At 41.5% G+C, this 22400-nt stretch overlaps 1 protein-coding gene across 1 annotated transcript; it reads left to right on the top strand.

Moving 5' to 3' along the window:
- The first annotated feature begins 17946 nt into the window (after nucleotides 1-17946).
- On the top strand, nucleotides 17947-21865 carry LOC307008360 (ladderlectin-like). The gene is made up of 6 exons (XM_079631108.1): nucleotides 17947-18025; nucleotides 18136-18218; nucleotides 19539-19668; nucleotides 20084-20203; nucleotides 21075-21186; nucleotides 21345-21865. Exons 2-6 carry the CDS (start codon nucleotides 18154-18156, stop codon nucleotides 21410-21412), a joined length of 495 nt encoding a protein of 164 aa, XP_079487234.1. The 5' UTR covers nucleotides 17947-18025; nucleotides 18136-18153; the 3' UTR covers nucleotides 21413-21865.
- Nucleotides 21866-22400: the final 535 nt, after the last annotated feature.

Here is a 22400-nt window from a genome sequence, read left to right as displayed (position 1 = left end):
TCGGGGGGTTTGTCAGTCTCTCTACAGTAGCAAAAAGAGTGCGTGTGTTGTTTAAGTTGCTGTTTATAATATTTGAGAAGAAAGTCTGTCTAGCTTTGCCTAGCTCCATATTGAAAGCATGCACATACTTCCGCCACATGCGCTCTGCTTTTCTGCATTGTCTTTTCATATTTTGCACTGCTGTTGAGTTTCTCCAAGGTGCCTTTTGTCTACCACTCTTCCTGACCTTCACAGGAGCAATATCATCAATTACACTTTTAACTTTTGAGTTAAAAGAATCAAGGAGAAAATCAACAGAGTCAGCAGATATGCTTGGTGTTGAAGATATAGCCTTCATAAATAGTACACTAGTGTTCTCATTTAAGCATCTCTTTTTGACAGACACAGATCTAGCTTCAATGGCAGGAGAGATCAATATATCAAAGAAAATACAGAAATGATCAGACAGTGCTACATCCTTAATAACAATCGATGAAATGTTTAGACCCTTACTGATAAGTAAATCTAGAGTGTGTCCACGATTGTGTGTCGGTCCATGTACATGCTGAGTCAGATCAAAAGTTTTTAAAACAGTTTTGATTTCTTTTGCCATATTGTTTTCTGCATTGTCTATGTGGATGTTGAAATCTCCAGCAATAGCAAAACAGTCAAACTCTGAGGAAATGGTTGATAACAGTTCTGTAAAGTCCTCAGCAAAAGCTGAAGAGTATTTTGGAGGCCTGTAAACATTGATAATTAAAATGCGTGGAGCACCTTTTAACACAATACCCAGATATTCGAAAGACTGGTAATTACCAAATGATATTTGCTTACATGGATAGACATCTTTGAAAAGAGCAGCTACTCCCCCTCCTCTCCTACCCGCTCTGCAGACACTCATGAAAGTAAAGTTAGGAGGGGATGTTTCATTGAGGACAGTTGCACTGCAGTTGTCTTCTAGCCAAGTTTCATTTAGAAACATAAAATCCAGGTTGTATGTGGTTATTAAGTCATTGACTAGAAGTGATTTATTTTTAAGTGAGCAGATGTTTAAGAGTGCTAACTTAACAGTCTTACTTTTTGTCCGCACAGCAGTCTTAGTTTGGCGTGTAATAGGCACCAGATTAGATGGGTTTGCTGTACGGCTTTTGAAGGCCTTAGACTTTCTATCATGTAATTGAACAGCAATAGAGAAAGATACAGGCACACAGGGTTCCCGCTTGTTCTGTAAACATTTGAGAAAGTTACTGTTATCATAGCGGGGACCCGGCACATATCAATGAGAGCTGGTATCAGTTGTTTTTAGTTCACCTCGAGCAGAAGGATGAGGGTGTGAGCTCTGTCGTTGTGGCAGAGCCCGAAGAACTCTTGCAGGAGGAGGGGGAGGGCGAGCGGGGCCAGCAGGCTTTGGTGGTTTTGGGGCCTGCCGTTTTTTGGTTGATATCTGTGGGCTTGCAAAAGAGTGGGATAGTTTGGTTCCAGCATAGACCAGTTTTTCCATTCTCTCTGAGAAGCACAGAAGTGGAGATGCTGGAGATAGAGATAGCGTGTCTGGTGAGAGGGTCTCTGGTGTTATCGGAGGCTGTAATATGCTGTTCTGGTTTCCCTGGCTGTTTTCCAGGAAGTCGTCCTTGGGTGCTGAATCTTGGAGCAGTTCTAGTATGTCACAGTCTGTTTGTGGTGTTGAGCTCTGTGGGCAGGGCTCAGCTGAGATTGTGTCCGTGAGCAGAAGTTGTTGTGGCTGAGTGGTGTTATCATTGTCCTTGGGTGACGTGTCAACCGCATGTCCATTCAGGTGCTGGAGTGAAGTCCTGTGGTCATCCATACTGTGTCCAGGTGTGTGTGTGCCATTCAGGTTGAGTGGATTGGCACACACTGCAGAAGGATGATTGAGGGAGAAGTAGATATTGTCCTTTAGCACTCTTGAACCAAGTTTGTTTGGGTGGAGGCCGTCCTGTTGGAACAGTTGCCTCTGACTCCAGAAAAGATTGAAGTTGTCAATGAAGTTCACTCCTTTTATATTGCAGGTTTTTTGGAGCCATGTATTAAGCCCAAGCAACCGTGAAAACCTGTTTGTTCCTCTTGCTGGGAGTGGTCCACTGATGAATGTTTGTACTTTCAGTCTTTTAAGTGTTTCAAAGACTTCATTGAAATCCTTCTTGAGGAGTTCTGACTGCTCTTTATGAATATCATTTCTCCCCACATGAATGATGAGTCGATTTGCAGTCTTATGTTTCATCAGAATGTTCTCAAGTTCCCTGTTTACATCAGAAATTGTTGCTTGTGGAAGGCAGCACGTAGTTGTATCCCTGCTACTAGTGTTTCGGATAATGGAGTCGCCCACTATCAGAGTCGTGTGCCCGGCTAGGCTCTGAGCTGTGTGCCGCTGTCTGCTCGACCTTGAGCGCCAGTTAGCATCAGTGTTAGCTACTGGCTTATCCAGTCTGTGTTCGATCACATTCATCACGTTTGGAGATTCCTCATTTACATTCATTAATACTTCAAATCTGTTCTCAAGATGTATAGGCGGTGGTAGGAGACCAGTGTTTGCAATCCTTGTCAGAGCCATATCTGGGGTAGAGGATGCTACTGCGGCAATATGTGATATTCGTGACAATCTGATGTCTCGGGTGCCTTTGGGTCTCGCTCCCTGTGTGTGCCATCGATTTGTAAGTCGATCGGCTTGTTTCTCTACACTCAGTATGGCCTGTGGAGGAGCAGTAGATTCATGGCACTCACCGGTATGCTGAGGGCGTCCATGACGGAGCTCTGTTGTGTGTTCCGTCTGGTTTGGTAGTCCCGCAAATAACTTTGTTTCAAGAACTGCAATCCTTTGTAAAAGTCTGTGGCAGTTACTGCAGCAAGTAGATTCCAGAAGAGGCATTTTCTCTTATCCTTATGCAGTTGTGTTTTCTCTTCCCCGGAATGTAAGCTTTCAGTGGGAGGCTGGTCGAATAAAATAATTCAGCTTTTTTTGTAGTAATCCAAGCGTTTGAGCACTGTGCTGATTTGCTGAGGTTAAAATTAGTTGATAAAAGAAGATAAAAAATATAAAAAATATAAAAGCGATAGAGCAAAGCGCGGAGCAGTAAGCAAGAGCGTCCGAACAGTAGCTGAGCAGGAAGTCAGTATGACTTCCTGCTCAGACTTCCTGCAATGAACAGTACCAATCACTGTTCATTGCACTCAGCTGTTCCCGGTCATCATTGTTCCCAGCTGTTCCCTGTTTCATTGTTAGTTCTGTGTGTATATATACCCTGGTTGTTTCAGTGTTTGTTACAGAGTCCTTGTCTATTATCACACCACTTCCGAGTACTGCTTTTTTCCCTGTTTTGTATTGTTTTATGTTTTTGGATTGCTTCTTTGGTTTTGACCACTGCCTGGACTGTTTATGATTACGGATTACCCTATTAAACTGCGTATGGATCTAACCCCTGTTTCCCGTGTGTGGTTTGTGACATAGACGTTCTCCACACGCATGGCAGACGCACGTTCTCCAGACGTTCCTATTTACAGACGTAATCCACACGTTTATTTTTTTATTTTATTTATTTAACCTTTATTTAACCAGGAAGTCCCTTGAGACAGAATCTCTTTTCCGAGGGAGACCTGGCCAAGACGGCACACCAGTCACAAATTAAATACAAATACAACATAATCAAAACATCCAAACAAGCATCACATAAAAAGGAACAGGTCACATATGACAGTTACATTTTTGAGTTATATGGCATTTTAACATGGTCTTAAATTCTCTTAATGGGACTAAATCATTTAAATGTAGCAAGTTTTGCAAATTATTCCAAGACCATGGCGCAAAGTAAAAGAAGGCTTTCTTCCCCAGCTCAGTAAAAACCCTTGGAACCTGGTAAGAGAGCCACCTGGTGGAATGGAGATGAAAACTGCTGGAATTCTTCTTAAGAAGATCACATAAATATGCCGGCAGTTTACCCAACATGGCCTTGTATAGAAAAATATACAAATGAAATTGTCTACGTAGACTTAGTGACGTCCAACCAATCAGTTCATACAACGTACAATGATGAGTACGGGAACCAGAGTTAGTTAGAAAGCGCAGAGCACTGTGATACACAGAATCTAAAAAGTGAAGAGTACTAGAGGCAGCATGCATATAAACAATATCACCATAGTCCAAAACACTTAAAAAAGTAGTCTGCACAAGTTTTTTTCTATCTAACAAATTGAAACAAGCCTTATTCCTAAAAAAAACCCCCAGTCTTAGTTTCATTTTTTTTACAAGCTTTTCCACATGAACATGAACGTTATCTTCTAACGTGACGCCGTAGTGACGTCTGTATAGATCAACAGCTACACGTTATTGAGGTGTCTACCTGACGTGATTTGCGTGTATGTCTCCATATAAAACAAACAGAGACGTATATGCACGTATACACGTACACACGTATAATTTTGAGCGCCAGTTTAAGCATATTTCCCGGGCAGTAGTACCAAGTGTGTGTGTATATATATATCCTCCTGGTCTGATAGGAGAATGGTAGTGATTGACAGCTGACCGCGTCAGCTGATTGTGGCCTATGCCTACGTGGCCTGTCTGAAGTAACGCTGCGCTCGATTTCTGGATGAAAAGGCATCTGAAAGGCTAAAACTAATTCCTCTTAGTGACAATATGGTGTCACGTCGAATTGTGGATATTGCCCAGAATTGAGAAGAACAGCTCATAGTGAGACTAAAGTCAGCGAGGGATTTAGCTATTCAGCTGGATGAGACCACTGACGTTGCATCAAGCGCTATGTTACTGGTTTATGTTCGGTACATTTGGCAAGGTGAATTTCTAACATTGCCTTCTAGCACGTCAGGTGCACATATTTTTGAACAATTATGTCATAACAAAATGCGGTCTATATTGGGCTAATTGCAATCACTAGCAACCTCACTGGCAAAAATAGTGGATTTGTCAGAAGGATTAAGGATGCAGCAGGACAGAACATTGTTTGGTATCATTGTTTTATTCATCGTGTAGCTTTGGTATCAAAAGGAATCCCACCTGAGCTTGAAGTAGTGATGTGAGACACTGTCAAAGTTGTGAACTACAGTAAAGGCAGTGCTCTTAATAGCCGACTTTTCGAGGCCCTGTGTATTAAAAAGGGAGCCGAGCACAAACATTTACTCTTTCATACAGACGTGAGATGGCTATCGAAGGGCAGGCTGCTCAGCCGAGTGTATGAATTGAGGGATGAAATGCATGCTTTACTTAGTGGTAAACTGTGTTTTGTGTGTTTCTTCTTTCGATGTCTTTTTGCCTCTTTATTACTGTCACTCTAACAGGCTGTTGCTGATTTGCTGTTTTCCTGTCAATCATCCGTGACGCGTGGCTGTGCCCTGTGAGGGCGTGCCCCTCATCATCCTGATGCTTTACACCTGGGGAAGCGCTACTTAAGAGAGATGCTACTGCCACTTCGAGAGAGAGAGACCTTTTGTTTTGTTTTTGCTTTGTGATGTGTTTTGTTTTGATATAGTTTTGTTAAGTGTTTTGTCATGTGAACGTTGCCTATTGTGACTGCCCTAAAAACTCCCTATGTGTGGGCTTTGGAAGTTTTAAACAGCCTTTCAAAGCTGGGTTAAGCTGGAAGGAGAAGGGGTTTAGGTAAACATGTCACGTGACATACATTTGCACATTTAGATTGATTTTTGTCTATGCACACTAGGTTAGGGATTTGTGCCACTCTCTGTATTTTTGTTTGGTTAGTTAGAGTAGTTTAGTTACGACGTCGTGGACGTTGAAGACTTTTTCTTTAAATCTTTTGTTTTAATTTAGTTTAGGCTTAGATGGAAATGGTTTAGCTAGTTTTGTTTTGATTATGTTACTTTATTTTCTTTGGCACAATCCAGGTTTCCCCTTTTGTTCTCTTCAGTTCCTAACCTTTTGCTTCTTGATCGGTTTATCTATCTTTGTATAAATTGTTTTCCTTTATTTCTATGCAAAATATTTATCACTTTACATTTATTAAAATTAAGTTAATTTGACTATCTCGTGTCTCTCGTTGTTTCTCAGTTTTGTTCAGTGATATTGGTTGACAGGTGGCTGACTGGTTTAGTGTTCCCCTTCTTAATCCCTAGATTAGTAAGAGCCAAAGAAGGGTCGTAACACGGCAACTGCACAAACCTATAGTGAAGCGGCTGAGACGCAATCGGGTCGCTTGGTGCCCATAGCGGGTCAGAGCCAGAATGGGCGTGGGTTATGCCTATAAAAGCAGACCATTTCGCCATAGAATCAGGTTAAATCGACAGCACCTGAGCCAAGCATAATAGCACGGCAGGCTACACAATACTCGTTCCTTACTCTCAGGGAACCGAGGTTACGTTAGTAACCGAGTATGTTCCCTTTCGAGAACGTTCACTTCGTATTGCATAGCTATACGCAGTGGGAACCCATTTTAAAACGCCATGCTTTTGGCTGGTGACTTCACCCTGAACCATTACCTGGGGCTATGCGGCAAGAGGCTAATAGTAAAGTTTGAAAGACAAAATACCCCCCAGGACCGGACAAAGTCGGGCCCATTATAAAGGTATAAATGTCTCTGAGGCTCGGAGCCCTCGGGGGCGAGCCTTTAGATAGAGAGTACCCGTGCCTGCCAAGCAGGGACTTCTAGTTTGTAAAATCTCACAAATGTGCACGGTGAGGACCAGCCTGCCGCCGCACAGATGTCTTCAAATGGTACGCCACTGGACCACACCCATGATGAGGCCATGCCTCTAGTAGAATGGGCTCTAACACCTATGGGGCTTTGAAGGCCCATGGAAGTGTAGGCTAGAGAGATAGAGTCTACTAGTGATGCGCGGGTCGGTTTTTTTCCCAACCCATGGGTCCCGCATTTATTAAATTATTTGGCCCGCCCCATCCCACCCCGCACCACTGTATCTATTTTTACAACCCGCCCCGCCCCGCACCCGCGACCATTAAATAGATAATAGACATAAACCTGTTTACTGCCTGTTTCCCACTACTGTCAATAAAGATCCTGCAGCTGGGTTGCATTGCATGTTTACTCCTGTAGATGAAACAACTCCAGAGGTCTGGAGAAGAGCTATGTGGAGGAGCTCTGTGAACTGCGCTATTTACAGTGAGAGAGGTTCAAAGACGGCCGTTGTCATGGTATTGTGACCAAAGATAGCCTGTGATCATTTTCTGACAGTGTAAGAAATTTAGCATGATCATCTCACAGCGTGTTTGCTGCTACGACCTACATCTTCTGACTAGCCAATACAAATGCAGCATGAAATGGCATATTCATCTAAGTCAGATAAAGAAAAGAAAGGTGTGTTTGTAACCATATCTCGTACTAATTCAGAATGTGGTCCTCTCTCTTCCACTGTCCAGCACCTGAACTACCACGCTCATTCACATTCCAACAAGCCACTGTTGAGAAGACATCATGACAAGATGCACACATCACCTACATCTCCTTTGCCAATATTGTGGTCTCGCTAACCTCTAACTTCTACACAGCCCAGTCCTTCCGATTCGGAGCAGCCAGAACAGCATCTTCTATCATCCCTTCTCCTATGCTCAAAAGAATGGGACGATAGACATCTGCTTTCCAATGCTACATTTGCCCATGAACTAACGACATATGCAAGCCCAGAAAACCATGAGCCACCACACTTTATAGACTCAACCTCTGTTATGAACAGAACTCGCGAATCCATCCTAATGTACCACTTACTCAGTTTTTTGGGGGATTGATAATAAATTTCAGAGTTAACCTACGTATTTAAGTAGAGTCTTGCTTCTATAGTTCATCTATTCAGATCATGATCAGACTCTGAAGACTAGCTCAGGGAATCGCGTTCCCTACCCTCTTGAGGTACGCTGCCTCTGTTAATTTTAAGGGGTTAATCCTGACTCATTGACTTTGAACTACGTTATTGTGTTGGGTGATTTATGCCACACAAATGTATCTCAAACTGTCTAATATGGCAGCTGAGCCTAAGCCTTTCGCCAAATCCAAGAATTGTCAAGAAATTGTATTATTCTCAAAAGTGGTCCTGACTGAAAATACACTGTACTGAAATCTAAATATTTTGAAATTAATTTCATTCATTCATTTAATTTCTGCATTTGGCAGACGCTTTTATCCAAAGCAACTTACACTGCATTTCTAGGTACACATTTTACATTCTTATCAGTTTTTGCTTTCCATGGGAATCGAACCCATGACCTTGGCATTGCAAACACCAACGCTCTACTGTTTGAGCAACATTTTTGATGATCTTACAGGATTACTAAAATCTCACAGTCTGTTGCAGGCATAAGACAATAAAACTCAAAGGAACAGAGGGAAGAGGGACAGGGCAAAGATTGTCCCAGACCGGGACTCTTGGGCAGAGATCTTTGTTGGAGAATGGGGAGAAGCCAGAGGAATCAAAACCCTGGCCGGAGCTGGGGAGCAGGTGACCCAGGCTTAGCCAAAGGACTTGAAAACCAGAGCGGAGGCAGTGGAACTGGAGTCCAGGGCAGAGCTGGTGGAAGAGGTGAACCGAGGGCCGTCGGCACAAAAAAAAGTCTAAAGCCCGGGACACACCACCATAGTGGGCTCGCACATGTACATAAGAACACCGAAGGGGATACATATACAGAGCGGCACCGCCGGTCTATACTGAACTCATCGACCCTATAGTGCAGCTCAACCAGCAGTCGAAAGAGACTTTAGACTGAAAGTAGTCTAGCCTGCAGGGAGGGAACTTCCAGGTTTTAAAACCTAACAAATGTAGAGGGGGAGGCCCAGCCTGCCGCCGTACAAATGTCATGAATAGAAATCCTGCTGGACCAAGCCCACGAGGATGCCATGCCTCTGGTGGAATGAGCCCTGACGCCCAGAGGGCATTGCATGTCTTTAGACGCATAAGCCGCAGCAATAGCGTCCACTATCCATCTGGATAGACTGTGTTTCGAGGCGGCGAGACCCTTGGTGCGCCCACCAAACGAAACAAAAAGCTGCTCCGAGCGCCTGAAGGCGGCGGCGAACTCGAGACACGCGGCGTTAACAGATAACGCGTGAAAGTCACCCACACGTTTAACTGATGCCAGGGCGATCAGAAATGCGGTTTTGAGCGCAAGGTGCTTCAGATCCACAGAGTGCAACGGTTCAAAGGGATGTGCTTTCAGGGCCTCCAAGACCAAGGAAAGATCCCAGATAGGAACCGATGGGGGCCATGGGAGATTCATCCTTCTGGCTCCTCTTAGGAAGCGGATGACGAGCTCATTCCTTCCTATTGCCTGGCCGCGCGTCGACTCAGCGAACGCTGCGATGGCCGCAACATATACTTTGAGCGTGGAGGGGTACCTGCTCATGTCAAACAGCTCTTGAAGGAAGCGAAGGGAATTATCCGGCGAGCGTTCGCAAACGGAGGGCTCCGGGGGTCTCTGGGCATGGCGCTTCTTCTTCCGCGGGCCACTGGAGAGAGGCGGAGCGACAGCTTCGGCGTCGAACAGGGCAAGTCAAGCCCGCAGGGTCGACATTGCCAGTTCTTCGCAATAGGTGCAGCCTCCCGCAGAGAGAGCAAGGGCTTTATGGTCACGGCCCAGACAGAGAGCGCAGATCACGTGGCGGTCTCCGTCGCTGAGCGCAGCTCTGTACGAGCCACAAGAAATTCGAGGCATTTTGCAACAAACGCCTCGCTCTTTTAGACGCGTGAGTCGCAGCGGTGAACTCACGAAGAGAGCTTTTTTTAAAAGAAGGATACTGGATTGTCGCCGGATAGCATAGAAGGCACGGATGGCTGAAGGTGGCAAAGATGGCCGGCTTCCTCAAACGCTTTCCTAGGCTTGCTGGTCGCTGGCTTCTCTCGGAGTCCAGCGATGCGTAGAGCTCGCTGAAGAGATGAATCAGTGAAAGCAGCCCCAAGTCTATCTTATATACGCTAAGCCACTCCCATTTTGGCGGGCTATGACGCGTGAGGGCGCGTGACGTCACGCCTGGCTCGGTGGTAGGTTGCAAGTCAGCCTGCTTTAGGTCTGCCTGCTGCTGCACTACGTTGACAATATATACAAATTTAAAGTCCCTGTAAAGTCAAAATTAAGTATGTGTTCTGAGTTTGTCATATCACAGAAAAATGTGTTATTAGCCACCCAGCCAAATTTGAATGATAAAAAAAGCCGGCAAGTACATAAAATAAGCTATCAAAGTCTTGAAAAAATGAGCAGTGGTCTCTGCTCTCAAACGCTGGGGGCGTGTCCGCTGGCTGCGCTGAAACCACGCTCTATGTGCTCTATTTATATTGTTAGGGAGCGGCCAGCCTCATATAAATAAACAAAAAAAATCACGTTAGAGGGTTGCAGAATTTAGTAGTTACTGTGGACTACCTACTATAATTATAACATAAGCACACAAGGCAGCTTACACTCATTGGTGGGCACGCACTGCCGAGGATGGCACCGGGTCTCGGCGCGACGGGAGGATGAAGGCCGAGGCGGGAGATAGTCGGTTCGGCCCCATTCACCAGTAACAGCGGATTATCAGAGCATCCCAGTTGTCTCCGACGAAAGTTTATAAAACTATCACTAGAGGCGGGTTTTGGTGGTGATCCTCAGCTCTCCATCAAGGTGGCTCTTCACAAAATTAATCCACCTCTTCTTGATGTGATCGTTTTTAGGAAATTTAAATAAAGACACCGTTCTGTTTCGTAACGTTACATGATCGCATCCAGGTAGTACGCATTTCCGTGACGAAGGCATAACTAGCAAACAGGCTGTAACTAATAATAGTACTACTGACAGTAACTCGCGATTGAGCGCCAAACTGGGGTCCGTTCTTCGTACGTCGCTAACTCACTTAGCTGGATTTGATTGTTGGCGATTTGGCATGATCTTGGATTGTTTGGTTCTTCGACGCTCATCCTGGACTTGCTGTCATAGCAACAGGTGCGCAATCTTAAACCTGCTCGCGAGCAGGCTTATTTCATGTTAACAGGATTAGATCCCGGCTTTATAAGCGGAGGTGATCCGGGAAGTCCTTTAGCGCAGCGCGATAGCGTACTTTTAGAGAGATATCGTTTTTCTCGTGACTCGTGAGTGTCATTTGTATCATTAATTTGTTGAACAACACATTTAATGTCGGAGTCGGGCTTTAACAACAGCACAAACTGTGTGCATTTCCCTGAGATTCTTTGCGAGTGATACGGTGAACTTTACGATGGCTGCCCGTCGTGCCATTCACAAAGTTTACCTCGCGCTCAAGCTTTTTTTAGGTGTTTTTATGGTTTTTCCAGACCCAAGGTTGTAAAGCAGATTTTTTTTTTTTTTTTTTTTTTTTTTTTTGCCAATGCAGGTACATTTTTTTTTTTTATGAAGATCATGCAATCATGACTTAGCCAATAAGTATGATTTACAGTAGCCTTTGTGTCAGGCTTCACTAACGTGATTCACTAACGAGACTGTACACACGTTCCCATCAAGGCCTCAATGAAGAGGATTTTGTGAACAGTGTAAATGTGCAGGTAAGTTACTATTACAATTCTAAATATATCATATTAGTAATATTATTATATATATATATAAAAAAAAAAAAAAGGAATGGAATCAAAAAGTATGCAGTTGACTGACTAAAATGTCTTGGCGGTGTGTGACACTATACCATATCAGTCACATAGTCACATGTAGCACATTATTTGAACATGGAAACGGAAAATATAAATATCAAGCACACTGTATATAGGCTACACGTATTCTGAGCCTAACATAACTATATTTTTTTCATTATGTAGGTGATTACAACATGCTTGGAGACACAGGGGCTATACCTGCAGGCAGTATTTTATGACCCCATTCCCTGACCCACAACCCGGACAATGGAGCTCTAGCCAGGACAAGGGCACAGTTTTAAATTGAGCATGGGCAACTAAAGGGAAAATTTCAGTGTCTGAAAAGGCTGAGGGTTGCACCTGACAGGGACTGTGACATTATTGTTACATGTGCCGACTATCCATTTATTTAAATATTCATTTCTCTCACGAGAGGTTCTCTCGTACTGCGTAATATAATTACGCACCGGGTAAAGTCATCTTTGCTCGAGATATGAAGCTAAAATTTATCCTTAAAGTCCCTGTAAAGGCAATTCTAAAAAAAAAATCTAAACACATTAGGCTATATGTTAGAAATGTATTGCTAAAACATATTACAAAGACTGTGAACTGCGAAGTACTGAATTGTGGAGTTAGACCGTTAAACAGTTTTTCACCATTGCTATTTTCCGGATTTTTTGGGCGGGTCTAAAACGGGGGCTCGATGGCGCACTGGAGCCCCTGAGCTCCTGGACACGCCCCTACTTGATGACGCACTGGAGCCCCCGAGGCTGGCCGCTCACTAACAACAATATAAACAGAGCACGTTCGCATCAGGGGTCAGTTCTTCGTACGTTGCTTAAAACATCCGAGATCAAACGAGACATCCAGATGATATAATCGGCCTAATCATGATCTGGCTAATTGGGTTTTTCGAACACACCAGCCGGTTATGATTAGTATAGCTGGATTGAGTTATCTGAGATAATTGCGCGTGCATGCGCTGGTTTAAAAGGGGATATGTATCGATAGTAGAAACATTGATCAGCAACGCTGCTATTGGCTGCTCACCGTGGCCAAAGAGCATGCACAGTTTTTCTCCGCAGGAGAGCAAAAGCTAGTAGTCGAAGTTTATGCGGAATTTTAATGTTAAATGAAAACGCCAGGGAACACATCAAAGTCTGTAAAAGCCAGGAGATGGGGCTGGCAAATAGTAGCAAACAAATTAAATTCAATAGTGGGGACCATGTTAAATGTTTCCATCACTTGTTACAGTATATACATTTTTGTATTTTAATTTAATTTCATAATTACTTTGTTCATTGTAATGTCAGAGCCACCACCCACTAGAACATTGGAACAAGTAAAAGTGAAAATGGTAATCTTTACTAAGCTACTTATACTGGTCTCTTTTAAAAATACACCATTAAATGATGTGCATGTGTTGTTCATGTGCAGCAACCAAGAAAAAGGCTATACAAATTTTAATAAAAAACAGGTGGTGGTCCTGCACCCCCACTTACTCCCCGACAGAAGGGCTGGCCCTTGGGTTGAATGTGAATTGACCCTATTGTGGGGGGCATCTCTTCCTTAGACCCACGGCAGGGACCAGTAGCAGCAACAGCTTCATTACTGGTAAATGAGCTTTTAATTATCTTAGTACACTGTAAAATAATTTGTTGCTGCATTAAATTAAGTAGGCCTATTATCCAAATGGCTGGTCTAAAGCCTGAATTGCTTTACTTTATGAAAGTAAAGCACCCCCCCCCCCCCCCACCCACACACACACACACACACACCAAATAACGACAGGGTGCTATCCGTTCCTATGTAATAAAACTGGCACTATAGAGTTGCTTTAAAGGAACTTCAGAGTAATTGCTAATATATTATTTCACACAGAGTACTATTGCTGACCTTGCATAATATATCTTATTGCAGGCAAAAGATTGTTTGATCACTGGCTTTTCTTTACAAAGAATAATTGAAATAAAAAAGGAACTAAGCTTATTTGTCTTGACTTTTATTAAACATTTAGTGAATTTTAAAAATGGTGTCCCACAAATGGTGCCGCTCTGCTACTAGGTCCGCCCGAGGTCACCATCAGGCTGGAGGTCATCATCAGGCTGGAGGTCATCATCAGGCTGGAGGTCATCATCAGGCTGGAGGTCATCATCAGGCTGGAGGTCATCATCAGGGTGGAGGTCATCATCAGGCTGGAGGTCACCATCAGGCTGGAGGTCATCATCAGGCTGGAGGTCATCATCAGGCTGGAGGTCATCATCAGGCTGCACCTCCACCACAGGGATCCTCTCCTTTCTGATGTGTAATGATGTGTAATACGGCACATGTAACAATAATGTCACAGTCCCTGTCAGGTGCAACCCTCAGCCTTTTCAGACACTGAAATTTTCCCTTTAGTTGCCCATGCTCAATTTAAAACTGTGCCCGTGTCCTGGCTAGAGCTCCATTGTCCGGGTTGTGGGTCAGGGAATGGGGTCATAAAATACTGCCTGCAGGTATAGCCCCTGTGTCTCCAAGCATGTTGTAATCACCTACATAATGAAAAAATATAGTTATGTTAGGCTCAGAATACGTGTAGCCTGTGTAATACAGTGTGCTTGATATTTATATTTTCCGTTTCCATGTTCAAATAATGTGCTACATGTGACTATGTGACTGATATATAGTGTCACAAACCGCCAAGACATTTTAGTCAGTCAACTGCATACTTTTTTATTCCATTCCTTTTTTTTTTTTTTTTATATAATAATATTACAAATATGATACATTTAGAATTGTACTAGTAACTTACCTGCACATTTACACTGTTCACAAAATCCTCTTCATTGAGGCCTTGATGGGAACGTGTGTACAGTCTCGTTAGTGAATCACGTTAGTGAAGCCTGACACAAAGGCTACTGTAAATCATACTTATTGGCCAAGTCATGATTGCATGATCTTCATTAAAAAAATATCATGTAAATGCATTGGCAAAATAAAAAAATTAATCTGCTTTACAACCTTGGGTCTGAAAAAAAACATAAAAAACATAAAAAAAAAAAAGCTTGAGCGCGAGGTAAACTTTGTGAATGGCACGACGGGCAGCACTTTTCACCAAGTTCACCGTATCACTCGCAAAGAATCTCAGGGAAATGCACACAGTTTGTGCTGTTGTTAAAGCCCGACTCCGACATTAAATGTGTTGTGCCAACAAATTAATGATACAAATGACACTCACGAGTCACGAGAAAAACGATATCTCTCTAAAAGTACGCTATCGCGCTGCGCTAAAGGACTTCCCGGATCACCTCCGCTTATAAAGCCGGGATCTAATCCTGTTAACATGAAATAAGCCTGCTCGCGAGCAGGTTTAAGATTGCGCACCTGTTGCTATGACAGCAAGTCCAGGATGAGCGTCGAAGAACCAAACAATCCAAGATCATGCCAAATCGCCAACAATCAAATCCAGCTAAGTGAGTTAGCGACGTACGAAGAACGGACCCCAGGTCCTGCTACACTAGTTTTCGTAATTATTGCAGATAATATAACAAATAAATAATTATTGATAGGCCTATAGGCTATTTGTTAAACGGGCTTTGTATTTCATTTATTAGGCTAGTCTACTGTCAGTAATAGAATAAAAGAATGAACGAATTAATTAAAACGAATTGAATTAATAAATAAATAATAAAATTGACGCACATGCTTCTCTCTCTCTCTCTCTCTCTCTCTCTCTCTCTCTCTCTCTCTCTCTCTCTCTCTCATAACTGCATTAATAACTGCACAAATAGTAGTATATAGTATATAGTAACTGTTGATGAACAGCTGATGGATACCGTGCTGCGTTGTCATGGGAACATGATCCAGGGGTCCGTTCTTCGTACGTTGCTTAAAACATCCGAGATCAAACGAGACATCCAAGATGATATAATCGGCCTAATCATGATCTGGCTAATTGGGTTCTTCGAACACACCAGCCGGTTATGATTAGTATAGCTGGATTGAGTTATCTGAGATAAATGCGCGTGCATGCGCTGGTTTAAAAGGGGATATGTATCGATAGTAGAAACATTGATCAGCAACGCTGCTATTGGCTGCTCACCGTGGCCAAAGAGCACGCACAGTTTTTCTCCGCAGCAGAGCAAAAGCTAGTAGTCGAAGTTTATGTGGAATTTTAATGTTAAATGAAAACGCCAGGGAACACATCAAAGTCTGTAAAAGCCAGGAGATGGGGCTGGCAAATAGTAGCAAACAAATTAAATTCAATAGTGGGGACCATGTTAAATGTTTCCATCACTTGTTACAGTATATACATTTTTGTATTTTAATTTAATTTCATAATTACTTTGTTCATTGTAATGTCAGAGCCACCACCCACTAGAACATTGGAACAAGTAAAAGTGAAAATGGTAGGCTAATCTTTACTAAGCTACTTATACTGTTCTTGGTCTCTTTTAAAAATACACCGTTAAATGATGTGCATGTGTTGTTCATGTGCAGCAACCAAGAAAAAGGATATACAATTTTTAATAAAAAACAGGTGGTGGTCACTTACTCCCCGACAGAAGGGCTGGCCCTTGGGTTGAATGTGAATTGACCCTATTGTGGGGGGCAGCTCTTCCTTAGACCCACGGCAGTGACCAGTAGCAGCAACAGCTTCATTACTGGTAAATGAGCTTTTAATTATCTTAGTACACTGTAAAATAATTTGTTGCTGCATTAAATTAAGTAGGCCTATTATCCAAATGGCTGGTCTAAAGCCTGAATTGCTTTACTTTATGAAAGTAAACACTGCATGTAGGCTAATGTAAAAATATCTCTCTAAAAGAACACACGGGTACTATTGCTGACCTTGCATAATATCTCTTATTGCAGGCAAAAGATGGCTTGATCACTGGCTTTTCTTTACAAAGAATAATTGAAATAAAAAAGGAACTAAGCATATTTGTCTTGTCTTTTATTAAACATTTAGTGAATTTTAAAAATGGTGTCCCACAATTCTGTCCCATGCCGCTTTGCCACTAGGTCCGTCCAAGTACACTGGTGGAGGTCATCATCAGGCTGCACCTCCACCACAGGGATCCTCTCCTTCCTGATGTGTAATGATGTGTAATACGGCACATGTAACAATAATGTCACAGTCCCTGTCAGGTGCAACCCTCAGACTTTTCAGACACTGAAATTTTCCCTTTAGTTGCAAATGCTCAATTTAAAACTGTGCCCTTGTCCTGGCTAGAGCTCCCTTGTCCGGGTTGTGGGTCAGGGAATGGGGTCATAAAATACTGCCTGCAGGTATAGCCCCTGTGTCTCCAAGCATGTTGTAATCACCTACATAATGAAAAAAATATAGTTATGTTAGGCTCAGAATACGTGTAGTCTATGTAATACAGTGTGCTTGATATTTATATTTTCCGTTTCCATGTTCAAATAATGTGCTACATGTGACAATGTGACTGATATGGTATAGTGTCACACACATTTTTTTTTCATATAATAATATTACTATTATGATATATTTAGAATTGTAATAGGCCTAGTAACTTACCTGCACATTTACACTGTTCACAAAATCCTCTTCATTGAGGCCTTGATGGGAACGTGTGTACAGTCTCGTTAGTGAATCACGTTAGTGAAGCCTGACACCAAGGCTACTGTAAATCATACTTATTGGCTAAGTCATGATTGCATGATGTTCATAAAAAAATATAATGTACCTGCATTGGCAAAAAAAAAAAAAAAAAACTGCTTTACAACCTTGGGTCTGGAAAAACCATAAAAACCCCTAAAAAAAAGCTTGAGCGCGAGGTAAACTTTGTGAATGGCACGACGGGCAGCACTTTTCACCAAGTTCACCGTATCACTCGCAAAGAATCTCAGGGAAATGCACACAGTTTGTGCTGTTGTTAAAGCCCGACTCCGACATTAAATGTGTTGTTCAACAAATGAATGAACAAATGACACTCACGAGTCACGAGAAAAACTATCCCTCTAAAAGTACGCTATCGCGCTGCGCTAAAGGACTTCCCGGATCACCTCCGCTTATAAAGCCGGGATCTAATCCTGTTAACATGAAATAAGCCTGCTCGCGAGCAGGTTTAAGATTGCGCACCTGTTGCTATGACAGCAAGTCCAGGATGAGCGTCGAAGAACCAAACAATCCAAGATCATGCCAAATCGCCAACAATCAAATCCAGCTAAGTGAGTTAGCGACGTACGAAGAACGGATCCCAGGTGGTGAAGATAATGAGGAAGTTACGGCTTCTAAACCGTGCATTTTTAGGTGATATTCAAATGACGATTGTTTTCAGCCGCCACATTATCCACGTCCGATCACTCGCACGATGATTGGCTGTATTCGAATGTTTCCTGAATCACACGTGAACCCTGTCGTAGATGATTTCTGCGCTCAGATCTAAGTAAAGTAGGCTATAAACGCAGGGCTCTTTCTGGAACTTCACATAAACTTCCTCTGAGATTCTAAGGCAACAATCTGAAAAGCAAGGTGAGGTTTTGGAACAGAAACCTACTGAATAACATTTGCTTTGTCTTTGAAATACATCGAGAATCCACAGCATTTGAGGGCAGACATTTAACTTTCTTATTCATTTTTAGGTTCATTTCAGGATCATCATGGCAATGCTGAGAAGTCTTCTGCTTCTTTCTGTTATCTTCTCCATGGGGAATGCAGCCAGGCGGTAACCAAAACCCTTGTGAAAACCCTTGCTAGTTTAAATACATTTTGGGAATGTACAAGATTCCGTTTACTAATATTTGCATGATTAATGAAGGATTTGCAGTGTCTAAGTACACATAGTTTTTGGCATATAAACACACAAACTTGAGATAAGCTACATGTATATAAAATAAAAAACCTTTTTTGCTGTAAACACTAAAAATCCCCATAACATTTATGTACTGGATCAGGGACGTGCAGAGAGTTCCTCAGGGGCAGGGGCTCAAATGTAAAAAGGGGCATATATTTATATATTAAAATAGAAAACCATTATTTTAAATTGTAATATTTTTTTTCAGTTTTTTTTATTATCAAATAGCCTAAATGCAAGCTTGAAGCGCATAAGACTTATAAAATAAAATAAAACTAGTGTGTGCAAAAATGTAACATTAATAGTCACCATTTCGTGTGTTGTTGTCAGCCTACACTTCACATAATATGCCTGTAGGCCTGGGCTTCATTTAACAAACTATGATAGTTTCCTAATGGTATACGGTGTATCAATATAGACTAAATACATTACAAGTGACTTGAATACTTACCATTAATGCTGCTTTTGGTGCTGGTTTTGTGCAGTGCTTTAGTCATTTTAACATCCATTAGTTCAACGACGGAGATTCAGATCGCTTCAATGTAAATTGGTCTGTCCATGACATTTTCAAAGGATTTATTTATAAATGACCGGAAAAAATTACGCTCCACTTCACATTGTCCAATAAAATTTTAACTTCTTGTGCCAGATGACGATTGGTCGGTGTATTATACATGACAAACAGGCTTCAGTGAATTAAGTAATATTTTAAAATGTGTTGTGGATTTGAATCGACACAACCTTTTATTATAAAAAAATGTAACAATTGTTTGGTTTATTTTTTTCCTGCCGTCGAGCCATATACTCACTAAAAAGAGGCTCGAGAGCGATCGGTTCCCGAGCAGACTGTGGGATACGTTTACACAAGTGCATTTTCATTTTAAAACGTCTAACTTTTGCTACGGTTATGCCTGCCGTCCACACACTACTCCGGAGTTTTAGACCCTCGAAAACGGAGACCGTCAGTCAAGACCGAAGCAAGACACAAGCACAACTTGACAAGTGACGCAACCCATAGCAACGCATTATAGCAACAACACCTCAGACTGACAGAAACGTGTGAATTTAGGCTACTTTCGTTTTGTACACATTGTCATGTTAATTATAAGCAAATGCATTTTGTTTTATTGACCACAATATTATCATTTAATATATGTTTGAGACCGGCACTTTTGATTAATTTTGAAATAGGGCAGGGCCTGCTCGAGCACCCACCCCCACCGGATCCACACTTGATTTAGGATGTCCATATGGATGGACAAGTTTTGGACTCCGGTGCTACAAGTACTTCTCTCAATCGGTTAACTGGATCACAGCAGAGGTAATGTATTAGTTACAACAAAGTTATTTGGACAACACTTTATATTAGGTGTCTTTACATCTAAATAAATAGTTTGGTACAATGTATTTATTGTGTGTTTGTGTGGGACAGGTTTGATGCTATGGTTAGGTTTACGGGTGGGTTAACACTGGGTCAACAGAGTAATCCTAGATCTAATTACACCTCTAGTAATTTCTTGGCTTTTTTTTTTTTTTTTTTTTTAATGTAGGCTACAGATTAAAGACCCTTAATAAGTGGGAATGTTGCTTTTTTTTTTTAAGTGAAATGCTCTTCTGCAAATAATCAATCAGAGCAGACTTTGTTTGCATATGACTAAAATGTTGTTTAAAGTCATTTATGCTTTCTCCTAAAAAAAATATTAGATTTTGAAATGACAAAAAATCTGTCTCTTCAGAGAAACTGTCAAAGTCTTGAGGCGAATCTCGCATCTGTGCATGATCAACCAGAGAATGATTTCCTGCTCAGTCTGTTGCCTTCCACAAGATCTTGGGTTGGTGCTCATGATGGTGAAATAGTAAGTTAAATGGTGTGCCCTAAATAAACCTATTTGTTTGTCTAAACTGAAATATCTGCTTTAATCAAAGGCAAAGTTTCTAATGAAGATAGTTTGACTTTAAAGATGAACTTCATTAGCTTAAGTCTGACTACAGTAGTGCACTTTTTGGCAGAGATGGACAAAGTACACTTCCTTCCTTGAGTGAAAGTACAGATACTACTGGTCAAATATTACTGTTACAAGTAAAAGTTGCAAAGACTTATGTTTACTTAAATGAGTACTTATGTACTTTTACTTAATTACTTGAGTATCAAAAGTAAATGTCAATCCATTGTTTTATTATTGTTGTATGTAATACTTCCAGTACCTTATGCCTCTGAATCTCTGCCTGCCTACCTACCCTCATATCAATATCACATTTATTTCTAGAACACAGTTCCAGTCGTGAGATTGAATGTGAGATTGAACAAGTGCACTCGATAACGTCCACAATGGTTTCGGACACCCAAATGGCCGTTCCCTCAAATAGTGCCCTATTTAAAGTTTTTGGCTTTAAGTGTTAAACTTACTGTTATCTATAAGCTAGTGTGCTCCAAAACAATGACAAAATTCACATTTAGAAGACAAAACCCAACATTGAAAATGAAAATCCGGTTGCTGTCAGAATCCAACATCAGTTGGTCGTTACTATATACTTTCTACTCCATTTACTTGACAGAAATGTAGTGGATAAAAAGTACGATATTTATCTTTCAAATGTAGTGACTTTTTAAAGTAAAATTTTCCAGAGAAAATAATACTCCAGTACAGATACTCAAAGTGTACTCAAGTTATTGTATTTTGTTACTGTCCACCTCTGCTTTTTGGATTCATTCTCTTCACTTATTAGGATGGAGATTGGTTGTGGAGTGATGGAACTGTGTATGGTTATACCAACTGGTGCTCTGGAGAACCGAACAATGCTGGTGTTCCTGAGAACTGTTTGGAGATCAACTGGACCTGTGAGTGCACTTTTTTTTTTTTAAATTTTATTATAATTTGCAATCCTATAATTTCATATCATACAGTAACGTTAAATGAATTGTTTGGATTTCACCAAGTGCCTTAAGTTGAACACTGTAACGATCCGAGTAACTGATTTCTTTATTCCACCCTACAGCGAACCATTGCTGGAACGATGCACCCTGTTCAACCTCAATGGACTATATTTGTGTTTTGGACGCGTGAGATCATATTCTGTCATCCTGCTCCACATTAACTTTGTGCTACATTTACTCTTTCTGATCTTATCTTTACAAAAATGTTATTGTGAAGTCCAATCTCTTCTGAATTTGAATCTCTTCTCAATACTTTTTCTGAAACAGTCCTCAAATTAATAAAAGCATTGAATCAAAGCAAGTGCATTGTGGACAATCAAATAAACGTATATTGCTTAGCAAGGTTTAAGGATTTGGTTAGTAGCTGAATATACTATCATTTGTAATTAAGTATTTTTTTTTTCTTTCCCATGTCTGCCACAAACAATGAGCCAAAACTAAATTGATAATTTTCATAGTCATATGTAACCCGTGCCTACATGTGCTTGTGTTAACGCGTTCCTATGGCGACCGGTCGGAAGTGAGTAACTGATCGTTTTCCCAATAAATAAAAAAATGGGTCACCTTTTTTAAAGTCCACATGAAATCAAAATTATCCATATTTACTTTGTTTGCCTAAATGTATCGTTTTGTGGTGAACAATTCATCCATGCAAGTCAATCCCCACAAAATTTTTTTTGGCTTCATAATCTTTAATCAAAATCTGAAATTACCCCTCCTCTGCATTGGAGGACCTTCCCTGATGACGTAGGTTTGACGGTTTTGGTGTCTGCTTAACATCCGTAACCACGCCCCTCCAACTGACAGTAGACAGGCTGAATGAAACCTACTTTTCTAGATCCAATCAGGTGCTAGTTGGAAAAAAAAGCCACGCCCACTATTTTTCCTCATTTAGTATTCCGTTTCTCTCGGAAATACGTCACAACACTGAGTCAAGTCAAGAATATTTGTATAGCGCTTTTCACAATACAGATTGTACCAAAGCAGCTTCACAGTATTCAATTAAAATAATAAAACGTCCATGTTTGGTAATGCTAATCAATAGTATTATTGATTGATTCATTAAATTGAATATCCCCAACTGAGCAAGCCAAAGGCAACGAAAATGAAATGAAAAA

Source organism: Phoxinus phoxinus (assembly GCF_949152265.1).
Source record: "Phoxinus phoxinus genome assembly, chromosome: 12".
NCBI classification, from domain to species: Eukaryota; Metazoa; Chordata; class Actinopteri; order Cypriniformes; family Leuciscidae; genus Phoxinus; species Phoxinus phoxinus.
The sequence above is the reverse complement of the archived record's forward strand: the minus strand, read 5'-3'. Positions and strand labels throughout refer to the sequence as shown.

What these genes read in the sequence shown, in the direction of transcription:
- LOC307008360 (XM_079631108.1), top strand. Translation starts at nt 18,154, where the DNA reads ATGGCAATGCTGAGAAGTCTTCTGCTTCTTTCTGTTATCTTCTCCATG. An exon ending in GTGCTCATGATGGTGAAATA is followed by an intron (nt 20,204 to 21,074) that starts GTAAGTTAAATG and finishes TTCACTTATTAG; the next exon opens with GATGGAGATTGGTTGTGGAG. An exon ending in TTTGGAGATCAACTGGACCT is followed by an intron (nt 21,187 to 21,344) that starts GTGAGTGCACTT and finishes TCCACCCTACAG; the next exon opens with CGAACCATTGCTGGAACGAT.